The 27,942-nt window shown below is 59.7% G+C and overlaps 1 protein-coding gene and 1 long non-coding RNA gene across 6 annotated transcripts in view; one reads left to right on the top strand and one right to left on the bottom strand.

Moving 5' to 3' along the window:
* Positions 1-16,925, bottom strand: part of BAHCC1 (BAH domain and coiled-coil containing 1) — a 58,657-nt gene extending 41,732 nt beyond the window's left edge. Inside the window, exons 1-2 of one of the 4 annotated variants that reach the window (XM_082373569.1) lie at positions 15,179-16,925; positions 14,575-14,972 (exon numbers count right to left, since the gene is read on the bottom strand). In XM_082373569.1, coding sequence (XP_082229695.1) covers positions 14,575-14,752 — 178 coding nt within the window. In that variant the 5' untranslated portion in view covers positions 14,753-14,972; positions 15,179-16,925. The remainder of the gene's footprint in view (positions 1-14,574; positions 14,973-15,178) is intronic. The other 3 variants (XM_082373570.1, XM_082373567.1, XM_082373568.1) reach the window with 3 other exon arrangements.
* Positions 16,926-17,234: 309 nt separating this feature from the next.
* On the top strand, positions 17,235-27,410 carry LOC309618990. Of its 2 annotated transcripts, XR_014238706.1 has the most exons (4): positions 17,235-21,052; positions 22,203-22,389; positions 23,370-23,593; positions 27,063-27,410. It is a non-coding gene; the product is annotated as an uncharacterized lncRNA (long non-coding RNA). The 2 variants fall into 2 exon arrangements; XR_014238705.1 differs by lacking the exon at positions 23,370-23,593.
* The last annotated feature ends 532 nt before the right edge of the window (positions 27,411-27,942 follow it).

The raw sequence follows: 27,942 nt of genomic DNA, 5'->3' as shown, positions 1-27,942 counted from the left end.
CCTGGACAGCCAGGTGCGCACTGGGCCTGCTCACCCCCTCTCCCTCCAGCCTCCACCTTCCCGCCAGGCTGACAGAGGGACAGAGAAGGGCCTTGGAGAGCTGGGGAGAGCGAGCGGGAGCACACAGCTACAGCAGAACGAGCATTTGTTTTGACTTAAGTGAGCTACCTTTTCTGGAAACGGTGAAATGGGTTGTAAAAAACAAAAACCAAAAAGGGCCTCGTTGCGACGGCTGGCGGCCGCTGCTGAGAAGCAAGCCCCTTCCCAGGCTCTCCTGCTGCTTCTGGAGGCCCAGCTGACAGGCTGCTGGCACCGGGCTCCCCAGCTCTGCGTCTGGCGGCTGCATCCGCCGCCCCCGCCCAGAACAGCTCCCACCCTCCTGCTCACACCTGCTCAGGCTCCCCACTGCCTCCAGCCCCCTGCAGAGCCTGTCTGGGCGCGGGGACACCCAGCTCCCCTGAGGCCATCCCTGGGTCTCCCTCAGAACACCAGGGGCGGCTGAGACACTGGAGGGATGGGTGGCCTGCCTAGGAGGCCAAAGTGCCCCTCCGGTGCTGGGCCAGGCTCCAGAGGGAGCGGACTGGAGAAGAGGAGGCAGGAAGGATAACAGCCCACTGCGTGGACCCGGCCCACATTCCTCTCATTCCAGGAGAGGGAAGGGGAGGGAGGATGTCCACCCTGGGTGTCCGCGTGGACTGGGGGTGGAGAGGCTTCAGTCCAGCCTGCTCGCAGGCAGGTGGGCGTCCATCTGTCTGACCACCCAGGAGAGGAATGGGGGGAGGGGGACAGGGATGGGGATACGAGGCCCTGGTGGGAGGGGCCGCTTTGGACTGCCCCACAGGAAACCCAAAGCGGCCGCAGCAGGGGCCATAGAGGCTGCACCACACCACCGGCCACCAGACCCACTCTAGGTGTACACGAGTTTGCAAGCTCAATTCCTGATGCCACCAGGGACACTCCCTGCTGGGCTGGAACCCACCAGTGGCCCAGGCATGAGATAATGTGTGTGCCTGTGTATGTGTCCGTGCACAGGGGCACAGAGGCAGCGAAGGGACTATGTGTGGGCACTCAGGGTGTGTCTGGGTGTGTGTGCATGGCTGAGTGTGCATGTGGGCAATGGCCGTGCACACAGGCACAGATGTGCATGCAGGTCTGGGGCAGAGGCTCTGAGGGTGCACTCTGGACGTGGGTGTGCACGCCTGGCTCCGAGTGTGCGCAAGGTGGTGACTTGTTCTTGTGTGAGGGAGTCACACACGGGCTGGGCTGGCCCTGAGGGATGCTGCGTCCCAGGGTCACGCTGCCACCAAACCAGTCTCCTTCCTGGCCCAGACTCTGAAAAATGCTCCTGGCCTTTAATTTTGTCTGATGCCTGTGGTGGCAGGCGAGAGACACCAGGACACCCCCCCTTTCTCCACCCTGGGGGGCATATCCAGCTTACTCACGGTGGAAGGGGAACGCTAGCCTCAAGCCTGTACCAAACTGCAGCACCAAGACCCCCGACCCCCTCCTGCCTGGGAGTCGGCCCCCTCCCCAACCCAGCTGCTCAGCCCCCAGCCACCTGGACCTGAAAGTGGGTCCAGCAGTTGTGTGGATTCTGGGGGCAGCTGGCAGGTCACGTGGCTGGGGCCATCTCCCCACAGACAGCCCGATTCCTCTGTGGTGGAGAAGCAGCTCAGAAGCCCCCTCTGATCTGGGACCCCCTCTGGGCAGGGCCAGCCTCACCAGGCAGGCTCTCCGGGACCCAGAAATTATTGGAATCTGGGGCAGTCCCCTCCAGCCGCAAACCGGTGGCCTCCAGATGTCGGCCTGTTTGACCCCCCTCACTCACTTGGTGAAGCCACCACCTGCTGCCACAGCCCCAGAGTCCCTGAGGATGCCACCCAATGACCCCAGCTGCCATCCACAGCCCCGAGAAGACAGAGGAACAAGAAGAGGAGGCCGAGACAGGCACGGGGAGGAAGGAAGGACAGAAGAGAAGGAAGAGGCTGGAGGCAGGAAGAGACAGCTGCAGCCGTGGGAGAGGGGTCCTGGTGGGGGAGGGGCGTGGGGCGGCAGCAGTGGGGGCAGAATGCGAGCCTCCGCCAGCCCAGCCCTGGGACGCGGGGGCAGCCCCGGTGAGGGGTGCCCGCCCAGAAACATGAGTGCGTCACAGGGGAAGCCCCTCTCTGCTGGTCCAGGAGAACCTTCCAGAAGACCCGGTTGGCCCAAAGGCAGTGTCTCACAGGCCATAATAGGAAAACTCTGTGGTTGTTGAGCCACCAGGCCCACAAATATAGAGGCAATGATGACAGGGGACAGGCCCAACCACCAACAGCCCAGAACTAATAAAAGCAAAGGAAAACCGGATATAAGTCTGGTTCTTATTAAAAGGGTAAATTTAGCCTTTTGGCGAGGCGGGGAGTGCGGGGTGGCCAACACTCCCCACCGGGGCCGCCTCGGACTCTGGCCGAGAGTGACTCAGAGGGCTGCCCCCCACCCCCTCCTGTTCTTCACACCTTCTGGGGTCTCCGCCTCCCTTCCCTCTCACACCCTCCCTGGCGAACGACCAGCACTCCCCCTCCAGGACGCCCCTGAAGGCCGGCAAACAGGAGGGGGGGCGTGGGGGGGCGTGGGGAGGTGACCAGGGCTGGTCGGCGCCACCCCCTCCAAACCCCGCCAGCTGGAGGAGCAGCCTCAGCCAAAGCAAGGCTTCCCTTCACACCATCTTGAAATAAGCCAGCTGCAAGGAGACAAACGCCCTAGTGGTTTAGTTCAGTGTAGACATCAGGGTGCACACTCACGCCCTAGCCCCACTGGTCCCCTCAGAGGGAGAGCCCATCTGGACAGGGTCGGAGGTGCCCACCCCGCTCTCCTACACCCCATCCCCTGGACCCAGGCACTCAGTGCCTCGAGCTGGCCTGAACACGCCTCTTTCTCAGCTGTGGGAAGGCAGGGAAAGAGGGCAGCCAACACTCCCAATTCATTCCCAGCAGATGGGGGGGTGGTGCCCTGTGCTTCTCCAGGCAGAGACCTCCAGGGAGCCCACATTCTGGAATTTCTGACAGGCCACCCTCTGCACCCCATCCCTGCCTTCTGAGGCTCTCAGCAGACCTGCCCTCCCAACCCGACTCTAATGTCTGTGACCAGAAGCAGGAAAAGGCCTGGCACCGGGGCTGCCCATGGCTCCTAGAGGGAGGAGCACTGGGGGGGGCAGCCCGCTGGGGAGCAGGGATCCCCCACAGTGTGCTCCTGGGGGCAGCGCTGCGCCCCCATGAGAAGGGAGATGGAGTGGGGGCAGGATGCACCCAGGGCTCTGTATCCTTGTAGTTTCTTCTAACAGTGCTGCTTTGACAAATCACCCCACTTCCTTCAAAGAACGGAGATAAAATATTTTAATTTCTAAAGACGGTGAGTATAAGTAGAGAGAAAACCTCAATTCTCTGACGTAAAACTACGGTGTTTCTGGGAACTCTTGAAGTGAACAGGGCAAGGAGAACTGTTTCTGGGGTGAAGTGCACTCCACTGGTCTGGGGGTCCCAAATGGGGATGGAGTGCCAGCCAGCCCAGGGGAGCTAGCGGGGAACCAGCCTTGGGGCGGCCCAGCAAGAGCTCCCAACGGAGAGAAGACCCCTGCCCCGTGCAGCTCACCCACAGCCTGGGCACCCAGCCCTATGCTCCCCCAGCCCCACCCCATGCCAGGGGCTGGGGGCTCAGGCAGAGAACCAGCCTTGGACCTCCAGCCCAGAAGCCTGTGCTCCTGGGTGGCTCCCGATGTGACCACAGAGCAAGCAAGTGGTCTTGCTGAGCCTCCACCTGGACCCCACCTGCCTCAGGGCCAGGGGGCAGCAGGGGACTCGGCCCTGAGCCTGAGGACTGACCCCTCGCCCGATTCACATGCTGGGCTCCGACCAAGTGTCGTGTGTGGAAAAGGCTCTGCTGCCAGAGCAGGGGAGGGGGCTCTGGGCTGGGCTGCCCGGGTGGAATGAGGTCTCCAAAGGGTGCCCCACACACAGTCTAGAGACCTCAAGATGCACCATGCCCTCCGGCCACCTGGTCCAGCGGCCAGGCCCCAGTCCAGCTGACTGCTCCCGAGAGGGACCCAGGGCCTGGTGGGGATGCCCTGAATCTCCATCAGCTCCAGGCAGTCCAGGAGGAGTGCCCAGGTAAGCCCGGGGCACCTGCTGACCTCACTAGGGCAGGCAGCTGGCGTGGGAACATCGGAAGAAAGTGCTGCCCAGACCGGACAGCACAAACGTCCTTGTCACCCAAGCCACAGACTGGGCCCTGAGCTCCGTCCAGAGAATGAAAATTCTAACCCAGCTCATTCGTTAGACAAACAGTTACTGAGTGGCTGCAGTGTGCAGGGTCACTCACCCTCACCCTGGAATCCGAGGAAGTCACAGGCTGCCCGGGCACCCTGGCCTCCAACAATGGCCCTCGGACCTCTTGGTGACCCACACTGCCTTGCGCAGCTGCCTGGGGCTATCTCACTGGCCTGTATCTTGGAGCAGACGTTTGACAGGTGGAAAGATGACGCTGCTCGTGTGCACCTTCCCAACTTTTCTTGATTTTATCTGTATTCATACTCGTTAAGGGCTTTTTAAGAGTTCGCCTAAAGATGCATTGCAATTTAATTTAGATTTAATTTTAATATTAATTTAAAACAAATTAAAAGCTTATTTTTAGGAGACCCAAAGGGATGCAAAATGTCTCAAAAAGGGGACTGGCTTCAGGCAAACTGCCCTCAAGTGACCTGCTGGCCAGGCCTGTGGAAGCCCAGTTGAACAGGGCAGCTGCCTCACCAGGCAAACGGGCAAGTCCTGGGGGACCACAGGTCCGGCTCCTTCCCCTGCATCCTGTGTAGGGTGAGGAGGGCTGTGCACACAGGCCAGGGACAGAGGGATCTGCTGGCACCCTTCTGCACGGCACTGCTGAGGCCAGGAGGCGGGTGGGAGCTCCGGTCCTGCCCTCACCGCGTCCATGTCCAAGACTGGGTCCTGAATCCCCACCTGCCGGCCGCCAGGACCCTATAGGGAGTGATGGGACGAGGCATCAAGGGCCTGTGCCCCACTGAGTGCGAAGTGCAGGGAGGTGAGCGCTGCCTGGGGGAGAGAAGCGACCAGGATCTGGAGAGGCAGGGCTTGTGGGAAAGAGCCTCCACGAGATGTGCAGGCGGGGGTGTGCCACTAGCTGCCACCAGCCTCGGGCAGCCACGCACTCCTCCCAGGCTGGGCACTGAGGCCAAAACCAGGAGCGGCTCCTAAGCCTCCTGGTGTGTAAATGCTGCAAAGCAGAGTGGTGCAGCGAGCGGGCCCCACCTGGCAACACAATGCTCCAGTGCCTGCAGCCCCTCGCTGCCATGCCTGCCTGCCCGGGATGGAGATGCAGCGACGGCGAGGGGCCACAGCCCTGCTCCCTCATCTCTCCTGTGCCCTCATTTCCCTTTTGTTGGTTGCCCCCCCCAGCCACCACAGGAGGGAGGGGAGGGGAGCGGGCAGCTCTCCCCCAGCATCTGTCCCCCCTCGCCCACCAGGCCCTAAGGCTCAGGTGAAGCCGCTGGCTTCTGCCCTCCAATCTATCGTAGGTGCCCCACCACACATGTTGACGGTGAGGGAGTCACCTGCAGGGGCCAGTCAAGGGACAGACAGAAAGTGGTCCCACCCGGTGCCCAGCTCCTGCTCCACCAGGTCCCTCCTTTACTGCAGGGGGGGGGGGGCAGCGGTGTCTCCGCAGGGACAGTCCCATCCTGAGCCTTGTTCTATCTCCACTGGTCCCCCTCTCCACTGCACAACCTCACATGTGCGCCCAGAGGCCAGCCCGCATGCCGCAAGGATGACGCTGGGCTGCACTGCCCAGTGGACCTCTCGCTGCCACCCTCTCACCCCGTCACTGGGTGTGACACTAAGAAGGAGGGGACTGTCCTCTCTGCCAATCTTTTTAGCTCTGACACCTCTTTTAAATGGAGTGCACACAGTCTGGGAGCCTCTGCGGACGACAGAAGATGCTTCTGGAAGGTAAGGAGATGCTGACCTGGCCCCTGGAAGGTGGCCACACAGGCTGGAGACACTGCCCACGTGAATGTCCCCATGTATGTGTGGTCGGGTGTCGGGCGGGCACCTTGGTTTTTAGTGAAGAGACCAGGGCCAATTCAGGCTCCGGTGTCTCCTGCCCTTCTCTTCCTCACGAGGTTCTCCCAGAGGGTTATCATCTCGATTTTCCAGTGTGGGGTCAAAATTGCAAGAGGAAAAAAAATGAACAGGGCTTTTTTCATGTCCACAGGCACGTGCGTGCTTTACCAAAGTGGGGACAGGCACGCACACCCCGTCTGGGCCCCAGCCATCCTGCAGGGGAGGGAGGCCAGCAACGGCCAGGCCCAGCTCCGGGGGAACAAAGGGATGGAGGGCACAGACACCCAGACTCAGGACGCTGTGTTCCCACGGGGAAGGTGGCCCCGGGTGGAGAAGGACTGGGGTGCTGCAAGGCCTGGGGGGACAGACTGCCAAGGGTGGTCAGGGCCGGAAGTCACGGACCATGCGGGTTGGAGCCTGGGCACTGGTGGCTGTAGGGGCTGCCCAGGTGGGGAGACTCCAGGAGGGACAGGGGAAGGGGAGCAGACAAGGTACCTGGGGCAGCAAAGAGGGGAGTACAGGTGACCAGAGCCTGTGGGTGGCTTGGCACCTGTGCTGAGTGTTGGGAACACCTTCGGGGACAGTGGTATGACAAGGGTGGTAGGTGGGAGCTGACCTACGGTGTAGGGGGCTTGGGCAAGGGAGGCCCTGAGGGAAGGAGAAGCAGGGCTGAAGGCTCAGACAGGCTTGGGGCTGACCTGCAGGTAGAGGCAGGGCAGGGAAGCTGACCGGCACCTCCTGGAGGAATTGGACGTGGGGATAGCTGCATCTGAAGCAGAAACCTGGGGCGGGTGCTGGGAAAGGACCAGCTCCAGTTCAGCAGAAGCCAGAGGATGGGTTCCACAGTGACACAGTGAAGAAGGGGGCTGAAGCAGGGGCGGGCAGCTCACCAGCACCAAGCCCTGCACATCAGGCCCTGAGCCTCCCACCGAGGGTCACTGGGGACCTTCAGGCTCCATCCCCGGCAGGTGGCCAGGAGCTGAAGGATGGAGCAGGTGGCGGGAAGTGGAGACAGATCAGAACGCACATTCCGATCGCGGGGCGGGCTGGCTCTCCCAGGGGCCAACTGGGATGTGACTCCTTGAAGGCCAGTTGTGAGTGTCTGTGAGCAAGTGTCTGCATGAGTGTGAGCAGGTGTGGGTGTAAGGACATGCCTGGGGGTGTGAGCACACATGAGCAGGTGTGACGTGTGTCCATTCACTGTGGGCTCATGTGAGCTCGGCCAGTTAATGCACTGGATGGCCTGTGGGGACATTGGGGTCTGCAGGGTAGGTCTGTGCCTCTGCCCCCAAAGGGGACACGGGCTGAGCCAGGCAGCAATGCCTGTGCTGAGACGGAGCCTGCCACCGGGTGCTGTGAGATGCTCGTGAGATGCTGGTGGACAGCAGCCTGGCAGTGCAGCCCCTTCCCCACACCCCCACCGCGTCCCCACCCTGGGTTCCGCCCCTTGGTTGTCCCCAAACTGCCTTCTTTTCACCCCCATCCAGCTGTGCTCCCAGCATGCCTGCCTTGATGGTGGGGGGCCCTGCCTGGTCTGGCTCTGTGATGATGGGACCATGGTGCCCTCCCCAGAGTTGCCTTCAGAAGGAAGTCCCAGGGAAGAAAGGCTCTGGCTTCCCTGAAGGAGTAGCAAAGGGATCCAGCCAAGACTGCCTTTTCCCAAGAAGATGGCAGAGGGTGGTTTAGTTATTAAATGTGGCTGATGAGTCTCTCTTACTTGGCGAGGTTCCCCAAGAAGACACCGCCCCAGGCCACCCTTGGGGACCCCAGCCTACTGCTCAGAGGTCTCTCTCAGCAGCACACCTATCCTCTGCCCCTCCCCTGCATTTCTGGTAATTTCTAGAGGAAACCAAGTTCCTATACTTGGATGAAGCAGGGCTGCTTTAATTTTCCTTCCGGTTCCAGGCACACAGTGGGTCCCCCCTTCCCCAGCCTCAAAAGTCTTTGGATCTAAAGACACTGGACTCTTTGTTGGGGGCCCTGGGGGAGGGGAGAGGGGGCAGGGAACCCAACCCACCTGTTCATTCCCTCCTCCCCCTCCCCCACCCTAGGTCAGAAAGAAAAAAAAAAAAAAAGCTTCCTGGCTGATCCAATCTGGAACCTAATCGTCTGGACAGCTGCAGCAGCCCTCAGATGCCAGCCCGGCTGGCTCCCAGCTTGGGCACTGGATGCCTCTCCGCCAGGCCCGCAGCCTGCTGCAAACCCACACCAATCCCATAAGCGGGGAGGGGGCAACCCCCACCCGGCGCCCCCCTACCTCCTCTAAGCCCACACCCAGTTCCCACCGACCGGTCCCCATCCTCCAGTGGCAGCTGCTGGCAGGGCCACAGGAGGCAGTAATATTATATATTACAACAAACAGGGGCGGCCCACTGACAAATAGGCCTGCATGATCTAAATGGTATATTATCCCATAAAAACGTCATCGGGCAGGGCGTCAAAGCCGAGACGGAGCAGCAGCCTTGGAGTGCGGGCTGCAAAACCCGAACCTTCCTTGGCGTGGCCCGGGGCTTTGGGGATATGTTCTAGACAGTGCATGCTGCTTGTAATTTTGTTTGCTTTTAATCTGGAGTCTTTGGTGGGAGAAAGGAGGCCCCAGAGGTTAATGGGGACAGGGGAACCCCGGGGAGCCGTCCCCTGGCGGGCAAGGCAGGAGGAAGCCCTGCAGTGCAAGTCACCTACTGCCAAACAGACAGGGCACATGCTGCACCCCAAAGCCCTGAGGTCGGCCTCAGCTCGAGAGCTGTGGCGCAAGTTCCAGCAAAGACCTCTGACGAGGGTCTTTCCCAAGGGGTGCCCACCTCTCCAGGAGGCTGTCGGCAGTGGCAGGAGTGAGAACTTTCTCTGGATGGGTGATGATGGGCTAGGCCTTCCTTCCAGAGGGGCTAAGGCAGCACCCCCGTCCTGGGGGGATGGTTTCTATTCATCAGAAGTCATCCAGGGTGGATGCTGGTCAATACGGCATTGATAGGGCTTACTGCCGCCTGTCAGTGGGAGGCTGGGGAGTGGGGCGCTGCCCCAAAGTCTGTGCAGGGTTTTCTCATGGGACTCTCTAGGCAGAGATCAGCCCTGATGCCTCCCAGGTGGAGTCCCCACATCCCTTCCAAGCTGACCCTTTGCCAGTGTGACCAGGGCCCCTCTGAGAAGGCCACGTGCAATGGGCTGAGATCAGGGCATCTGGTGGGAATCCCCCTGGGACTCTGGCCACGCCAATCAAGGCAGCTGCCCTCTGCACAGGGTGTCCCTGGGGCAGAGGGGCAGCTCCCATCTTTTGGGGCCTATATGCAGATATTTATGGTAGGGAGGAAGCCAGGCAGGGCCCAGAGGCCTCTTTCAGGAGAAAGGGCAAGGGGTTACTGGAGGTGGCAACCAAGGCCCCCTTCCGCCCAGAAAGCACTCATTCCCAGTGGCACTGGCTGAACTCTATCTGAGCTTGGGAATTCCCAGCTCAGGGCCGGTCCCAGGCTCAGATCCTGGAGCTAGACCAGGAGCATTCTGGGAAGTGTAGTCCTTTGGGAGTTGGGAGGGCCTGCTGGGATTTCCGGGGGCGTCTCATCAAGAGCAAGCAAGAGGACAGAGCAAAGGAGGTTACCCTGACCCTAATCCCAAGGTGGAAGTTTGACATTCCTGGGAAATGGCTGAACTTAAGACATCTGCTCCCTGAAAAGATACCAGCCAATGCTGGATTCCAGCCTCAGATCACACCCACAGTGGTCTCTCTGAGCAAGCCGTCTGGAGCTCTTATTTTGGTGGGAAGACCTGGGAATTCCCCAGAGGGAAAAAACCGGCCTGAAGTGCCCCGACTCCCGTCCTCCTCTGGCAGCTGCCCCCAGACAGCAGGAGAGACAGGGGTGATACCTGCCGGGCTCCTGGAGAGGCGGCAGCGCATCCCGCACACTCTCGCACATTATTTATGCTCACAGCCCCCGCTGATGACATATGCAAGTTGACAGCGAACATCCTATCAACTTGCTGGAGTGTATCTTGATTGTTAAAACACACTCTTAAAGGTATACGATCATTTATCAAATTAAAATAGCGGCGCCTTGCCTGTCCCTTTTCTGCCTTCCCTGACCACTCCCCTGCAGCCTCCCTCCTTCTCTGGCCTCCTCGGCATCCTGCCCTTGCACCCAGGCCCTGCTCCTCGGGTTGGCGGGGAGAGACACTGCCCTGCTTCCAGGGACCCAGACTCAGCACCCCATCCCCACCCTACCCCAGGCCAGGGCAAGCCCACTAATCGCCAGGAAGTGACAAACGCCAGAAGCCCCACCAATTAAATCTAAACTCAAGCAAAGCTCAGTGGCCAGTAAATTATTATTTTTATTAGCTTGAACCAAGTTCCCGTAAGAGAGAAAGTCAACTTGCTCCCATGAATGGCTCTTGTATAATTTATTTAACTCTGTGCTCTTTGCCAAAGCCTGGAATATTTTTAGCTCGTTCTGTTGTTGGATTTGGCTTTTTTATGTGTGTTTCTGAGGGGTATTTTTAGCTCCCTCCATGTTATTCTAACAGCCTCCTGTGCGTTTTGTCCTGTCTGTGCGGGCTGTTGAACCCAGTCTCACAGCAGACGAGGGAAATTTCTAAGAATACACGGGAGCGTTTGGGGGTGATGAGGGATGGCACAAGGCCGCTCCCTGCCTCGCTGGCTAATTTGCCTTAGTGCTCACGTGACCTGGATATTCCTATAGGAATATCCTTGTAGGAAAAATCAGACATGGGGGCAGTACAAGCCCCACTGAGAAAAAACCCACATTCCAAAAATGGCTTCGCTGGGGTGGGCGAGGCGGCCACAGCCTGGCCGATCCACGAGGCCACTGGATTCCTGGCTCCGCAGGGCAGCCTTGGCTTTGATGTCTGCTTCTGTCACTTACAGAGCAGGATGGGTAGAGTCTTCGGAAAGTAACTCTTTTCACACCTACTTAATGTTGGTAACTGTTGCAGAAACACTCCACCATGTCATTGAGTTAATGAGGTATTTACAAAAATGTATTTTTTTTCCTTTACAAAAAAAATCACATGAGGAGGGAGGGGGACCCTTTGATGGGGTCTTTTCACACCCAGAAATTATCTTTTTTTCCTCTACTGCATTTTTCTTTTCTTTTCTTTTTTGAGATTGGTAATCAGAAGCACTGTTAGCAGGAGAGAAGTTTGTGGTTCTCCCACCAGAAGGAACGTGCCGCCCTGTTTACTCCCAACAACTGCAGGCCCAGGGCACCTGGCTTCCAGGCCCGGCCATTTACACCCCAAAGAAGCCGGGAGAAGGGGCGGAGAGGAGAACCCACCCGCTGTCACATTGCTGAAACCAAGACTTGATCGGCTCCTCTGCCTTCCTCGGGTGGAGACCTGGTGATTCTCGAAAGTTCAGCCCTGAGGGGGACGTACAGAGAAGGATGGAGGGCAGGAGCTGACCGGCTAGAAGAGGGGGCGGGGACTGGGCTTCTCCCAGGCCCGGCTGCCTCCTACTAAACGCGCTCGGAGGAGAGGCACGATCCCCAATCGCTCCAGGCAGTAGCGCTGATGAAAAATCTTGGGTTGGTGCGCTGTTGATTTTCCTTTTTTTTCCCCTAGATTTCACAGCTTTGCCTCCGGACCATCTGTATTAGAGACAAAATCTAACACTGCACTAAAAATAACGATTCCAAACATTCTAATTGCACCTTTTGGTGACAAGGTTACTGGAACAGCACTTTACCATAAAACCCTTCAGCCCGATGATAAAGCTATCGGCACTTTCAGTTTTAGAAAAACAATGGAAGAAGCCCTGGAGCCCAATATCCCATCGGGGTCCCCCAAGCTGACATTTTGAAAGCACTGGGTGGGGATGAGAAAGGGCAGCACTGGTGGAGGGCAGGGAGGGAGACTCTTGGCCAGGCTGTGTGTCTGTGCCAGGGACGAGCAATCCTAAGAAGCCAGGGACTCGATCTCCGGTGGCTGGATCCTACTCCCATGTTAGAGCCGGACAAATAGGAAGAAGCTCGGAGCAATTTTCCTTTCAGCAGGGTAGTCAGTGCAGGGAGGGGCGGGATGGGCTGCTGCAGCCGTGGCCTGTGGACCTGAGGCCATCCGTGAAAATGGGAAGAAAGTCCGCCAAACTGGCCATTTTGAAATCCATACAAGAGATGCAAAAAAAAATTTAACTTAATTATACCTTTTTCTTTTTAAACTAGATCATATACAGATACAGACCAAAGCAAAGTAGTCTGGGGTATAATTCCTTTAAAAAAAATTGATGTAGCTATATTTTAAAACCAATACAAGATACTGGCTTTCAGCAATTTCAAAAGGCTTTCAGCGGCAGATGTTTCTAGCTGGACGCCCTGTAGGCCAGCCTTCCCATCACAAATGGGTTGAACATCTCCAAGCACAATAGGTCTCTCTGGTCCCCCGGGAGGTGGAAACAGCCTCCAGGAGCAGGGGACACGTGGCCCTCCAGCTCCCCCCCCCGCCAGGGTGCCCTGGGGGCCTCCAGCTCCCTCTAGAGCACCCTGCAAATGGGGGAGGTGGGTAGGGTCTGGGTCAAGGACACAGACCAAGCCAGAACCCACCCAATTTCTCCAAACCCTCCATGGCCTACGATCCAAGAACCACGTGGTCAAACTTGGAATGAACAAGACAATGGTTTGGGCCACCCAGACCACGTTCCCACCTGACTTGGTGGTGCCGGCATCTGGATATAAGAACAGAAAGGGGAAATGGCGGCTGACCAGGACCTGGCGAGAGCCGTGGGCTGTTGAATGGGGATGAGGGAGACAGCAGTGACCTGAACTGATGGGGAATCTGGTCTGGTCCTGCCCCCCCCCAAAGGGGGGCACAGCCCCAGCCTGTCTGTGCACTACTGGGAGAGCCTTGGTGTCAGGGGTCCTTCTGGACCCTTGTTTCTGCACCCTCCAGGCTAGAGGGTATGGTATATGTGGGGGAGGTGCCCAATTGCCCAGGCAAGTACTTTTGCTCTTTTGAGTTATAAATCTATAAGAGGAAAAAAGCAAGGGAGAGGAAGAAGGAAGAGCAAGGAAGAGAAAAAAGCAGCCTTGCAGAAGGCTCGCACTGGAACAGGAAACGCGGGCGAAGGGCTGATTCCAGGAGAGTGCTGAGTCCAGCCCCTCCACTCTCAGCGTGCTCGAACTTTTCGTATCTCATGTTGTAAATGCTAAACGCCCGTTAGTAATCTAGCAATTTCTCGTATTTTTTTTCTTTTTAGGTAATTTATGTTTTTCTTTCTGACTGCCCTCCCTTCTGACATTTTCCCTTCTAGCCTGACTCTGCCATCCGTTTTAATCCACACACTAATTGTAATCCCATTAAAGCAGATATAATTTTATTAGTATTCACAGTTCATCAAGCTAGCAATAAGTGTTACTGCCAAATTAACAACAACAAAAAAAGCGGCAAACAACATTTCTGATGTTTAGAACAAACTGTAAACAAAAGCAAGCCAACCTTTCAGGGTGACCAGCGGGTCCCCACACGCGCAGCCCCTCCAGCTTCCTGCAAACTCAGCCGGCGCTGGCCAGTGACCTCCAGGGTCTCAGGCGAGATAGCGGCCCCTTCGCCACCCTCTGCCTGGCCCTGCTTCTCCTCTGACCTGGCTCGACAGTAATATCAAAGCCACCCGAGACGGCGACTGCTCTGGAGGCCTGGGTCAGCTCTGCCAAGGAACAGCTCTCTCCGGGAGAGAACTGGAGAAGACCCGAGTGCAGGGCGGCCCCAGCTCTCTCCTCCTGGAGCAAATTTGCTGCGAACTCGCCTGCACCGAAATCCGTCGGCGGCCCCCGCGCCGCCCCCAGCCGAGCCGGCGCCGGCGCTGCGCTCCCCCAGGGCGCAGGCCGCAGGGCTGGGCCGCGATCTGGCCACGCTTTGTCCGGCTTTAGCAGGATACCAGAGGCACTTGTTAAAGCAAATGCATCCCCTGCAAACCCATTCTCGCCCTGACACTTCAAGGCTTTATATAGAAACAGGATTTGCTCGTCTTACACCAGCAGCCCCTATTAACGCTCACCCCGCGCACACACCGCCCTAATCCGAGAGGCCACGGCAACCCCCCCCCCCACCTTCACAACGGCCGTTTTGTTTCCGCAGAATGTGCCTCGTTGTCCCAGCCCCGGAATGTTTTAAGGATGTGAATACAGAATGCAGAATGCAGAAATGAGGTTTCCGCGGAATTTAGTTCTTTAGCAGGAAGGGGTGGGGGAGGGTGGCAGGAGGGGAAAGGCTTTATTTTTAGCCGGCTCCGAGGCTGCCCCTCCGAGACGCTGGGGGACCCTGGGGAAGGCCGCTCTAAACCGCGATGATCCGGCTCGGGGCGCCCGCAGGATGCGCGGGCCGCCACCGGTGCCGGAGCAGGGAAATGAAACCGAAGGCTTCTCCGCAAATGCTCCAAGGAGAGGAGGGGCAGGATCCCTTTCGACCCTCGACCGTGCCCACCTCGCGGCAGGGCCTCCTCTCCCGCGCCCGCCCGGCCGGCACTGACCTGTGTGCGAAGCCATGGGCAGCGGCGACGGGAAGTACTTTCCGGGCTGGAAGTGCGCCGGGGGCTGCGCAGCGGGCCCGGCCGGGGCGAGGCGCGCGGCAGCGGCGGCGCTGCGGTGGCCCAGGCTCCCGCGGTCCGACAGCAAATGAGGCGGCGGTGCGAAATCGCGGCCATCCATGCCGGGCCCCGGCCCCGGCCCCGGCCCGCCGCCGCCTCCCGGGAGCAGCGCGGCCGGGGCCCGGGGGCGGCTCGGCGCGCGGACGGCGCGCGGGCGGCGCGGAGGAGGCGGCGTCCGGGGTCACTGGCGGCGGCGGCGGGGCCGGTCAGCACGCCGGCGGACTGGGCTCCTCGGCGGGCGGCCGCGTGCCAAGCCGGCGGCCGCCGTGCGGGTCCATAGTCTGCGGAGGCAAGCAGAGAAGACTTGGTGACTCTGGGGCTCGGCTCGCCCGGGGGTCTCCGCCCCGCCCGCCCCCCACCCCCCCACCCCGTCGGCCCGAGCCGCGGCCAGGCCCGGCGGCCGGGCCCGGAGAGCTCCGCGCGTCTCCCCGCTGCACGCGCGCGCGCTGGCCACCCGGGCCGCCCCGATCCCCGCGCGCACACGCACCGTCCCGGCCACGCTCCGCCCGGAGGAGCCTTAGGGAACCCGGCCGTACAGTTCGACGCTTCCCCTTCGCGGATCCCTGCGGCGAGGGCGCCTCGGCGAAAGGCTGCTGGCTCCGCTGGGTGATAAAAACCCAAATCTGCGAAGCCATCACGCACACACACACACACACACACACACACACACTCACACGCACACCCTCTCCCCTCCCCCGCTGCCCAAAGGTGTCTCTGAGGAAAGGCCTGGGGTCGACGCTAGCTTTTTTCCTCTCCCCCCATTCTGAGGTTCAGCTTTTACTGCATTCTGCTTAACCGAATGACCATGCTAATTAAGCGAGTAATTTTATTGATTGTAACTCAAGAGTTTTTTTTTTTTTTAATAACCTTCCTTTTCTCCCCTCTCCCCATCCCCCTCATGCGTCTTTCGGCACATTCTTTTGAACCCGCCGCGCCCCCCCCACAACATCCCTAAGGGGACCAGGCCCCCACTCCGCATTGCCGAGCCAGGACCCCGGGCCAGCTCCCCGGAGCCCCAGGGGTCTACGTCCGCCGGCGGCGTCACCTGGGCCGCCACGCCGCAGTGCCCGGTCGGCCGTCCCGGAGCCGGGAGCTTCCTGGAGAGGCTGCAACAATCACCCCGCCCCCCAGTCAAATTCGCCCAGGATCTTCCTCTGAGGATTGGAGGTTTGGAGGGGAGCGATTTGAGAGTCAGAAATTGTTTTCTCTTAACGCCTCATATCGGCCACGTTATTTCTCCCTTCAGCGCCTGCCCCCGGGTCGCCGAGCCGAGGCCTGTCTCTGCATGGCCGGGGGACGTGGGGTTTGCGACGCCGGGCTGGGCCCTGGGGAGGCGGACAAGTGCCCGGGCCCAGCGCAACCTTCACCGCTGCCCAGGTCCCAGCAGACCCCCGGCCTCCGTCGTCCACCTCCACCTCCCAGCTGGGCACTTAATGCCCCCCACCTCCCTTCTCTTCCACCCCCACCCAACGCCGAGAGTCCACTCGGAAGCGAAATTGGGGGTAATTTCAGACGCTGAGTGCGGAACGGCGGAGCAACACATAAACTGGACGGCTGTGCGCCCGCGTGGAGGACCGCTTTCATTCGACACATTTCTCCTCATTTCCTAAATCTGCATTGTTTTAATGTTTGATATCACCTCAACAACAGGGAGATGGGTAGGCTTAATATTCTTAACTGTGAACTTTGCAGAAAGTCTTCTGATTTTTTTTAGCCGTCCCACCGTGACAATAAAGCGATTAAGATGCTTTCCATTTTGTGAATACCATTTTAAATTGCTATATTTAATGCTACAGGTTCTACACGTCTTATTTGCAGACTATTTTGTGTTTGATTTAATCTACAACCGAAAACATAATGTATTAAGTGAATACATATTTGCTCAGCTGATAAGCTTTTTAATATTTATTCGGAGAGCTTTTGCATTGTAAATAAACGGGACCTACACAAAGAGTTCTCTTTGTCTCTCAACTTTATACAGAGGGGTTTGGGGCTTCCTCCCTCTGGGGATCGTCAGCTGTCTACCCCGGTCTAACAAATAACTCGGCTCGCCGCCGCTCCGGCCTGCAGAGCGAGCGCCCGGCCTCCAGGGCCGGGGGAGCGCCGGGCGAGGGGGCTGCCCGCGCCGGGGTCAGGGGAGGGAGGGGCTGCCCGCGCCGGGCTAGGGGCCGGGGGGCGCGGGGAGGGACAAAGGGAAAGGAGGGGAGGGAGGTCGGGAACCTGCGGCTTCAAAGGCGCGGAGGGCCCGGGGCTGCGCGCGCGGGGGGTGGGGGGCTTCCCGGCGGCCTCCGGGGAGCCGTGTATGCTATGCTTTTGTTTTGTGGGGTTTCTTTTTTCCCCAAAAATTCCAAAATTGTCGAGAAAGAGAGAGTTGCTCTCGATTCTCGGGACGCGGGCTTGGCTACCAGCGGCAATTTTAATCTTCACCTTCTGCGGGCAGATCGCGGGCTGGATTGATCCTTCCCCACCAGCCCGCTAGACTTTTTACGCGGAAGGAGGTGGGTTATTGTCGCTCGTCTGTGCCGCAGAGATTCTTACCAGGTCGGAGGGAGCTTTTCTTTGTGTTCTTTGCTCCCGGGGAGAGGCCGCGCTGCGCCTCACTGCCCGCCAGAGAGCGGCTCCTGGGGGCCTGCGGAACACGAGCCAGGCAGGGAGCGGGGCGGCGACGCGCGGCCGCCCCGGCCTGGGCCCGGAGCCCCGAGCCCGGAGCCCAGGCGCCGCCATTCGCGAGTCCTAGGGCTCCGAGCCCCCTTCCCCCAGCTCCAGGAGAGGCCGCAGTAAAGGACAGCTCCAGCCTCGGATCGGGCCGGACCCAAAGAGAAAACGGAGCGAAAATGGTGGCGGGCACGGGGCCCCACGCCGGCTGGAAAATCGCTGACAAGGGTATTTTGGAAAGAGCCGAACCTCGGAAAGCCGGGCTCCTCCCCAGGACCCCGCGGCGCGGTCCCCGGAGCCGCCCGTCCCTCTGCGCGTGGCTCAAGCGCTCCAGGATGTGGGGCTCCTTCGGGTTTGCTTCGGTTTTAACATACACGGAAAACCCTGCCCTTATTTCGGCCGCCCGCATCCCCCGGCGCCGTCTCCGAGTGCGCTGGCGTTGTGGGACCTGCAGGCTGGGCTGGGGCCCGGCGCGCGCGGGGCGCGGGCTGCTCGGGCGCCGCCACAGAACCCGCTCCCTGCGAAACGGTCGCGCCCGACACCACCCCCCCCCCCACGCCGGGAGACGACCGAGGCCCGGGGCCGCGCCGGACCCCCGCACCCCAGGGCGCATCCGCCCGCAGACCCCGCCTCGCGGGCGGTGGCCTGAGCCCCGCACACCGCCCAGAATGCGCGCGGGGAGAAAGCCCCGCTGCGCTAGCCTCGCTTGGCCACCTCCTCCACCCTCACCCCCCCCCCGGAAAAAATTTTCTGACATGTCCTGAAATGAATTAGGCTCTGGGAAACGAACCCCCCAAAACCTCGCGGTTACCCCTTCCCGCCCGGTCCCTCGCCCCGCACGCGGCCGGCGGCCGGCAAGCCCCTCTGGTAGGCGGCTCGGGCCGCCTCGGCCAACGCGAGCCAGCCGGTTCCCGGCGCCGCGGAGCGACCGGGCGGGGCTGACCCGAGGCTGCTCGGGGGAGGGAAGCAGGGTGTGTGGGGGGGCGAACAACTGGGGTTCGTTCGTGGTGCCGCCAGAGCCGGGAGCGCGTTGGCTGCGTCGGGGACCTCGCCGACTGTCCACCCGGAGCCGCCCGCGCGGCTTGCGCCAGACGCAGCCTGGCGGTCCCTGTCCTGTCGCGATCATTTATTTTTAATGCTGGGTGTCGATCGAGACAACAAGCGCTCAGAGCAAAGCAAGGACGCATTACGGGGGGAATTTTAAAGCGATCGATAAGATTTTTCAAAGGGAGAAAAAATCGCTCTTATATATAGTCCATCTTAAAAAAAAGCCTGCTCGACATTATAACGGATTTTTTAAAAGGGAAGATATATACGTCTTAACATCGCAACCCTGAATTTCTCTTACTAAAAAAATTGTAAATCCCCAAAGCCAAAATAAAAAATAAAATAATAATAAAAATACAAAAACAAAAAAATGAAAGCAATTTCAGTTACTTACTGGAGGCTGTTTCCTGGATACAATTGAATGCAATACAATTAAACCAGTAAATGTGACTTTGTTTTGTATTCCTATTGGTATTTTCAATGTGCTGACTGTTGCACTGTAAATGCACCGCTTCCACAACAACGACTCTAGCGAGCCCATCCAGAGCGGCTCTCAAACCTGCAGCCCGGCGCGGCAAGCCACGGGCCCTGCATACTAATAAGCTCGTGCCACTCAGCCCCGAGCAGCCTGCGCGCTGATTGGCCGCGCGGCCCTCCTCGGCCGGGAGCTCGTGCCACTCATTCGGCGTAAACAGGCCTCCCAATAGGCTGGCGCCGGGCCAGGGAGCTGCCAATCAGGGAGCAGCAGGGCTACTACTGAGCCCGATGGCGCCTAATTCAAGCCCGGCGACTGCGCAGCTCCTTTGCGCAGATCGTTGCTGCTGAATGGGAATGTGTTGGCGCAGGGCGGGAGAGGGAGCAGGGGCGAGTGGGAGCGCGTGTCCACGCCGAGGAGAAGGCGTTCGCTTTTTTTTTTTTTTTTTTTTAATTTAACCCAGCAGGTATAAAGTTTGGCGTCTGGAGCACAGAGGCCAGGAGAAGAAACAGCAACACGCGTTGAAGCAGATGCTTTTTAAAATACCTGGGATCTGTCTGGCAGGTGGCTGAACCCGGCACAGGTAGGCCCGAGTCCCAAGCATGGAGGCCTCCCCGGGTTGCCCGGCCCTTCCACCACTCCGAGGCCTCCGCCTGCTCTGACCGAGCTCAGGAATGTCCCATGCCCACAGCAGCCTGGGTACCACGGGCTCTAGAGTCGCCTGCCTGGTCCTCTCCTCTCCCTGCCCCAGGGATCAGACCCTGGGGAGAAGGTCCTGTATCTCTGGCCACCTATCCGCGGAACCTCAGTTTTTATCTCTCTTAGCTACATTTTGCAACGGAGCACCGATCAAAATGAAAATCGGGGATTTATGGCCATGACAAAGATTTCCCCTCCTTCATCTGCAACTAGATTTTTTAAATATGTTCACCTTGATACCCACGGTGTGGAAACCATGCATGGTATTTTTCAGTGTTGCTTTCCTGCATATCTGCTAAATTCTCGCCTCAATTACAAGAGCCACTGAACGAATATCTTCATCGTAATCAGATGCAAACTACTTTTAAAGATATTCTCCAAATATTTGTTAGAATTTGGTTTCCCAACAAAATGCTATTTATTCTCTGGAGTCAAGGCGATGTCTTAGTGGCGATGGATACATTATTTTTACTTCTCTTTCTCCACGTGAAGGTCTGCCTGCCCCTCTGGGGGACAAAAAAAAAAGGTATTTATACTAGATGCCAACCAACACAGGCACACGCGTTAGAAATTCTCCGCCGGCTCATTCCGGTAGGGACACGAAGGGGTTAAGCCGGAGGCTTTCTGTTGTCACCTTCCTTTCCCCGCTCCCCCCGCCCTCTCCCGCGGGACCTCCGGGATTGGCTGGCACTCCGCCAGTAGGCTGTCAATCACCGAGTGTAAACAAGGCGCTGATTGGCTGTTGTCTAGTCCGCACAGGGCCTCCTGAAAAAAGCAATTACTGGCTCCGCGGTTTCAAGGCGGCCCGAGGCCGCTTGATGAAAGGAGATAAGCTGGGGACCGTTTCCAGGACCCCCGCGGGCCGACCCGGGCAGCCCCGGAGCCGAGGTGCTGCCGAGAGCCCGCGGATCAAAGGAATCCAGAGAGAAAGGGGAAGCGGGCGCAAGGCCCCGGCCGGCCTTCCCCCGCGGGCATCTCTGACCTGGGTGGGGGCTCGGGCCGCGGGCGGGGCTCCGGAATTGGGAGCCCGCTTCGGGCGGCGCGGCCGGCGGGGCAGCTCCGGAGAGCCCGGGGCTGGCAGGTAAGCGCCGGGCTCCGCGGGCCCGGGCCGGGGACTCAGGACAGGGCGCGCGGCCCCGAGTCCCGGCTCCAGCGACACCCCTACCGGGCGATGAGGACCCCCGCCCCCCATGGCCCGAGCTCCTGGCCAGTCCCAAGACTGGTGCCTTCGGAAGCGATCCAGGGTGGCGCGCGTCGGCCGCGAGAGGAGAGGCGGCACGCATAAATTCATAAGCGTTCGGAGATCTGATTAGCGCAAGGCTATTCATTAGGCCGGGGGCGATTGAATTAGGTCCCGGGTGCGGGCCCGGGGGGGCCGGCGCGGGCTGGGCGCAGCCTTCAGGGCAAGGGGAATGCGGTTATGGCGCGGACCGCCGGGCTTGGGCCGTGGCTTCCGGAGGAAAAAGTCAAAGCATCGGCCCCGGAGTGAGTGTTGAGGGGACGGGCTCCTCCGGGTCCTGCCCTAGCGGGTGCGTGCGGAGGCCGCCCGCTTCCCACGCACACCAAGGAAAGTCAGCCTGAGCCTGGCCCGGCTCCGGAGAAATCGCGCCCTCGGAGGGGTGGGTGAGTGGCTGGCTGGCTGGCTGGCTGGGGGGGGGGGGGGCGGCCTCGGCTCCTGGACCCAGCGCAGGACCAGGCGGGGCCGGAGCTAGGCCTGGGAGCAGCTAGCTGTGCCGTCCCTGAGCTCGCTGGGCTCCCACCGCCCCTGATCCGGTGGCCTGGCGCGCCGAGGCTGCCGGGTCCGTACGCCCAGGGGCCCCGCCAGCTTCCCTCAGCCCTCGGAGTTCCGGCCCCCAGCAGGGCGCCCCTAGCCCCCGCACGTTTCCCACTCTCGTTTGGAAACGGAATCCCTCATTACTGTCTCCGATGAGCTTGTTTTCTGGCCCAGAAACTTTTTTTTAACTTGTTTTAAAGCTCCATTTGAAATTTTAAAAAATGATAAAAAGTATATAAGAGAAAAATCCTCCATCCAAGAGAAAACACCTTGGCAACCCGCGGCGTCCCTGGAGTTATTCCGAGTTCCCGGAGCGCGCGCCGCTGCTATCCCGCCGGCGCGCATGAGTCAGGAAGGGGCTCCAGCCTGTGACTGCCAGGTGGGGGCGGGGCCTCCAGACTCCCACTCTCCTTCCGAGTGTGTGAGGAGGGGCATCCGCTGCGAGGCCCCTCCGGGGCCCTCACCCTGTCGCCATCCCCCGCGGGCAGAATATTGTCTGAGGGTCCTGGAGCCTGGCTGATGGGCCCCACCCCAGACACAACCCTAGACATGCAGGGTGCCAGCGAGATGGGAGGACAGAGGACGGCAGGGGGTCGGGTCCTCCCTCCCCTGCGAAGGCTGTCTCAGATCCTTCCAGCTCGCCTTTGCCACATTCCTAATTCAAGGGGTGAGAACTCGCTTTCAGAACCCCCAGTGCTGTCCTCTGCCCCTCCTGTCGCATCCTGAGAGAGAGGCTGCCCGCTTGGGGAGGGCGAAGCACAGCCCCCTGTTCACCTGGCTTCCCCCCTTCTCTCCCCAGTGTCACTTGAAAACAAATCTAATGGGATTTTTTTTTTTTTTTTAAATACTGTTTCAAAACAGTTGTTACAGCAAATAGCTGCAGACGGGCCTGCTGGATGCGGCAGGGGCTGGCAGCTGCCCAGCGCAGGCGCCTGGCCGCTCGGCAGCTCCCGCAGTACCAAAATAAGCTCCCCGTGTTCCCCCTCGGAAGACGCGGCCTACCGAGGCTCCGGCCGGCCGGGGCATGTTTGGCTGGGCGCACTATCAGGTCAGAGAAAACCTCCCCGGTTTCCTTTTTTACTCTCCCTGCTGTCCAGAACTAACAAATGTTTTTAATTTTAGAGGAACATGGTGTAGGGATCTGCAGACCAGCCTTCCACTGGGGAGGGAGAGAGAACCAGGGAGAGGGCGGGGAAGGAGAAAGGAGAGGGGATAGAAATGTGAGGTCAGGGGTGAGCTGGGGTGTCCAGGTTTCTGCAGTTGCCCACAGTTTCACAAATGAATGCGCTCCCAGTCAGGCGAGGCCCACCCACCCTGGCACACTACCCGGGGTGTCCTTGAACCCCCAGCTCTCTTTTTCTCTGGCAGGGGCACAGGCCTGGCAGGTACCCGAGCTTGGCCTATGGCCCCACGCAGCCAGCTGTACCCTGACACCTGGGCATGCACCCTTGCACATCACCCATCCACACTCCACTCTCTCACACACACACACGTGTGCACACACATGCACACACATACATACACAAACAGATCACATGGGCACACACTTCAGCATCGTACAGCACATCACACACCAACACGTTCACAGCACACACTGGCACCAGTGCTCTGGAGAACCTGCCTTCCCTCGCCCTTGTCACCCCAGAACCTATCCCCAGGCCTAGGGCCCCACCCCGAACTTGCCCCCACACACTGTTCCCCTGAGAGCAGCAGGACACTGTTCCCCTGAGAGCAGCAGCAAATCCAGGGCTCCTCGCTCCTGCTCCTGAAAGACCACCATCCCGCTCTGTCTGAAATCATGAAATTAATCATTTTTTAACACAAGGGGGTGGAGGTGTTGGGTGAGTTACATAAAATTGTGAATTAGTCGCTGCTCCGAATAAATGCCTGCTTGGGCCAGAGAGCAGCAGAGCTGCGCGCTGGGTAATTGTGTGTCGGGTGTCTCTCCATTGTTCCCTGGGCCATTAGTCAAAGGGCAAATTAGAAACAATTTCTTGACAAAGATTGACTCTTAATTTTTCCCACCAGAGGCACAGGGGGCCAGGTCCAGAGGCTGGGCCAGGGCGCAGGCAGGCCCATCCGGAGGGGCTCCGGGATCACCGGTTTGCACTTGCCCAGCCTGCAGCACGGGGAACTGGGGCCCCAGTGTGGTTCATGGTACCCCCCCACCCTCCCTCAGCTGGAGGGCAGCGTTGCCCCACCCCCACATGGCATCTGGTGCAGGGATTAGGGGTTTGCATCCTTCCTCTCAAGTAAGTGGGGTAGAAGAAAAAATCAAATACACTCCCAGAGGTGCCTGGGCTGGAGGAGCTCAGCCTCAGCACCACTCCAGCCCCAGGAAGCAGGGCTGGGCCCCACCCCACCCCCTGAAGGAGGTCTTCTGCCACCAGATGTGGGAGGTGGTTCTTTTCACCAAGGCCTTTGGCTGATGGACTGAAGGGGGCAGGGGTGTGGGGGGAAGGTCTGAGGGCGCCAGCCCAGCCCAGGCCCCAGAAGCCCCCACGTCCCACCCTGGCTCCCACTCACTAGGCACTCATCAGAGTAGCCTGCACCCCCGCCTGCCCAGGTGCCCTCAGCTTTGGCTATGAGTGGGGTTGAGAAGCCCCCACCCCATACCCGAGGGTCCTCCCCAAGGTGCTGCAGGGGGAATTTGTGCCTAGACTCGGGGGGGGGGCCTTCTTTTCGGCCCATCTTCTGTCTGCGGGCTTAAGCTTTGTTGGGGCAGGCCTATGTTGGAGGGGAGAGGAAGGCAAAGATCTCCCAGACACCCCCTACCAAGGGAAGGGGGCTGTCCCCACCAAAAACAAAGCCTCCAGTCACAGCCTCTTCATTATCTAGCAGGGCCTGCAGGGGCCCAGGGGGCTAGGTGGCAGGGGAGGGGGCCACTCTGAGGCCCAGGGTCAAGGGGAAGCAGCCGACAGAGGATGAAGAGTTGTCAGGAGCCAGGCCAGGCAGGAGGGTCCTCCAGTCACGCTGCCCGCCCACGAGGCCTTCCTCCAACATTTCCCAGGCCCTGTGCGCTGGGCTGAATCCCTTCCTAGAGGTCCCAGCTCAGGCCTGAGCAAGGGGCCTGCACGCTGAGGCCTGAGCCCTGCTCAGTTGGAGCCCCCGAATGTCAGGGAGGCACAGCTGGTATCTGCAGGCCACAGACAGGCTCCAAGACAGACTTGGGGATGTGGCTGGAAGTTTTAAAAGGCAACAAGAGCAGCAGGGGAGCCAGACTTTGAAGGCAGATGAACAGCTTTCCCCCGGCCCCGCCCTCCTGGGGGGGTGTAATTCTGTTGCTGGTTTGTCCAACCAGGTCAGGAGGCTGCCCAGCCCCCTCCGCTCAGGAAAGGTGCTTGTTAAACACAGAGTCGTAACTTGCGGCTGCTGCTAAATATAAGCCGGTGTGTTCACACGGAAAGTATAATTCAGGGTGCTGGTTGTGTGAGGTTATCAACCAGGAGGCCCATCTGGGTTAAATTGAAGTGATTTTCATAAATGGGTAGGAGCATCCCATTGCCAGGCTCCTCCCAGACTTTTTATTAGTAACAGGGTGATTGTTAATAGCGTTAAAGGGGATAATGGGAGTGAGGGACTCCTGAGACCCCAGGGGAGGGGGGAAGGGGAGCCTCCCCATTGCCCTCCCTACTCCCCTCTGTCCTGCCCTTCCAGCCTCCCAGTCACTTTCTCATCTAGGCCGGAGGAAGGCAGGGGACTCGTCAGGGAGTCTTGAAAAGAAATCAGTAGTGCCAGGCTACCCTCCCCAAAGGCCAGCCCTGCTCCTTCCCCACAGGAAGTCTGGGGGTGGCCGCGGAAGGCAGTGGGAGGGAGAGGGAAGCAGGTTCTCTGGGGACCTATACTCACCCTCTAAAGCTGAAATTGGGGGTGATGCACTGAGGTGTCTCCTCGCAGGAGGCTGACCCAAACTGGGCCTCTGTCTTCCTGCTTGTAAGGAAGGAGCCTAATGACCGGAGCCCAGACCCGGTCTGCGGGCATAGGGGCAGATGGCTTAGTGGCTGGAACTGCCCCTCCTGGGGACAAAAGCTCTGCAGGGCCTAATGAGGGGTGGGTTACAGGTTACTTGGTGCTTCCAGGCACACCCCCAACCAGAGCCTGGCTGCGCCCTCCCTGGAAAGACACCTGCCTCCCTCCAGACCCGTCCTCGGAGCCCAGCCGCAGGAAGTGCCGAGTAAGCAGTTGCTGCCCGGGCTGCTCTGCTCATTCACGGCTGTGTTTGGGTGTGTTTACACGTGTCACTGTCAGAGTATGTCTGGACAGGGCCTCCAGGGCCGGACTTCCCAGGCCTGGTCTCACACTGGCGGGAGGGCCCTGGGAGAGGGGCGCAGGCTGGGTGTCAGGGTCTCCCCTGATAAAATCCAGCTGGCCCAGGCAGAGCCAGAGCGGGCCAACCAGGCCAGGAGTAGAACCTAAAGGACAGGGACTGGGACTGGCAACCCCTAATCTGCTGGGCCACAGCTCATCAGCTCCCACCCCCACCACACGTGTCCAGCAAATTCCTCTGAGCACCAATTTCAGAGCCCAGGCAGCAGGAGCGGCACCTGCCCCTTCCACCCCACCCACGATGGGCAGGAACCTCAAAGCCAGCTTCCCCACTGGATTTCTTCAAATTCCCAGACTTGGAAAAGCCCCAGCCCCCACCAGACTCCCCCTCCCAAATCTGCTCCAGCAGAGGGCTCCAGAGGGTAAGGGGCTGCCCATTCAGACTTGCTTCTGACACACAAAACGGAGGCCTGGGCGGTTCCTGTCTCAGGGGCCACACACCCCACCCTCCAGTTCTCTTCCTGCTCTAAAGTTGTGCCTGCCAAGCTCCCCACTCACACCCGGGCCCAGCAATCTGGGCCCCCACCCCACAAACCTCCTGCCCTTGGGCTGAGTCACACCCCCATCCTGTCCTGTAGCCCTAGGACTTTCTCCTGTGTCTGATGACCAAGTCTGGGGGCTCCCTCCCCAGGCTGCCTTTGGGAAGAACCCAGGGCTGGGCATGAGGGCTGGGAAGGCGACAAACACACCTTTTCCTCCTGTTTCTTATTTCTGGGGAAGGTGGGTGTTGAGTCCTTGGCCTGGTTACCTGCGGCATATATAGACCAAAAATAAATTACTCCCATCAAAATTCCCACAGAGCAGCCAGGGCCTGCAGCAAAGCCCTTTCCTCCCAGTCCTCAGAGGCAGGTAGCTGGTCTGGCGGGCTCAGCTACACCACCACTGATCAGGCCTGGCCTAAGCACGGCCACCGCCTCTTTTGTTAACAGGACAGTCAAACCATTTAATTAAAAATCACTCAATAGGTCTGTTTTCTTCTGACCTGTACAAATACATATTCCACCCCAATTCATGATTCATCAATACCCTCTACAGGCGGTAATGGGGGGGGGCAGGAAAGTGTCCCAAAGGGTGACTCCCCAGAAAACTCCCTCTTCCAATGATTCAAACCAGGATGGCCAGAGGAGCCTACTCTGGGGCCAGCACCAAGCCGGGCTCTGTGCTGCCTGCCGCCCCCCCCCCCCAACCCGGCCACTTCTGCCAGAGCCTTTTCGAGCACATTCCACCAAGACTGGGTCTCTGGCAGGCTCTGGGCCCAGGTCCATTTCAATAAGCACACCCCAAGGCTGACCGGCCGATTTCCGCTCTTGCGGGTGGAAGCGCAGACGCAAATATGGGTTTTTCTTTCCACCAGAATTGATTTTGTTTGGTTTTTGCATTTGTATTTTTTAATAGGAGGAATTTTCGATGCAAAAACCCTCCCGAGGCGGGTGAGGAAAAATCAGCGTCCCTACATCCCAGCCAGAAACAAAAGCCTTTTGGAACCGCGCCGCAGGGCGGGCGGAGCCGGGCGCCCCTGACCCGCGTCAGGAGAAGCGGCGCACAGCACCTACCGCTCGGCGGCTTCAAAGCGGCTCCGGCTCCGGTCCGGGCAGCCGGTGTCCGACCTGCTCGCCCGAGTCCGCCCGGTCCCTAGAACGGGGAGGCGGCCGGAGGCGCCATAATCGCAAATTTATGGCCTGGGTGACGTGCTTCCCTCTCCCACAATGGGGCCCGGTGACATTAAACAGAAAATTGATGAGAGCGGAGCGAAATCTAATCTCTCTCCCCCACGCCGGCTCTCCGCGCCTTCGGGGAGGGGCTGGGGGACGAGAGGCCGAGTGGCCGCGTTAGTTGGTGCGCTCGGAAGCCCCGCGCCAATGCTTCCTCCCGAATTCAGGCTCCTGGCCGGCGTACTGGGGGAGGGACCGCGACCCTCGCCCTGGCCCCCATCCCCCGCGGCCCGCCGACTCTCCGCCGGGTTTCGGGCGGAATCTCCGCTCCTTTCCACGCGCCCCGGGCAGAGAGGAGAGCGAAGCACCTCGTTCTCTCCTGCTCGGAGGGCCCCGGGCCGGGATAGGGGCGCCAACGCGCCCCCCGCCCTCCCCACCCCTCGCATCCAGCGCGGAGCTCCCCGCCCCCACCAAGACGAACCGGCGCCGGGAGAAGAGGGGAGGACCCCGGCCACCCCGCCCCCACCCCAAGGAAGTGGGGAAAAGAGGGCAAGCGACCACGCAGGGCACTCCTGGGGCCTCTGGCTGAGAGAGTCCGCTCTCCTCCGCCCGAGGCAAGGTTC

The sequence above is a fragment of the Balaenoptera borealis genome (genome assembly GCF_965194805.1).
Source record: "Balaenoptera borealis genome assembly, chromosome: 20".
Taxonomy (NCBI): domain Eukaryota; kingdom Metazoa; phylum Chordata; class Mammalia; order Artiodactyla; family Balaenopteridae; genus Balaenoptera; species Balaenoptera borealis.
Note: the sequence above shows the minus strand (reverse complement) of the source record. Positions and strands in the feature narration are given on the sequence as shown.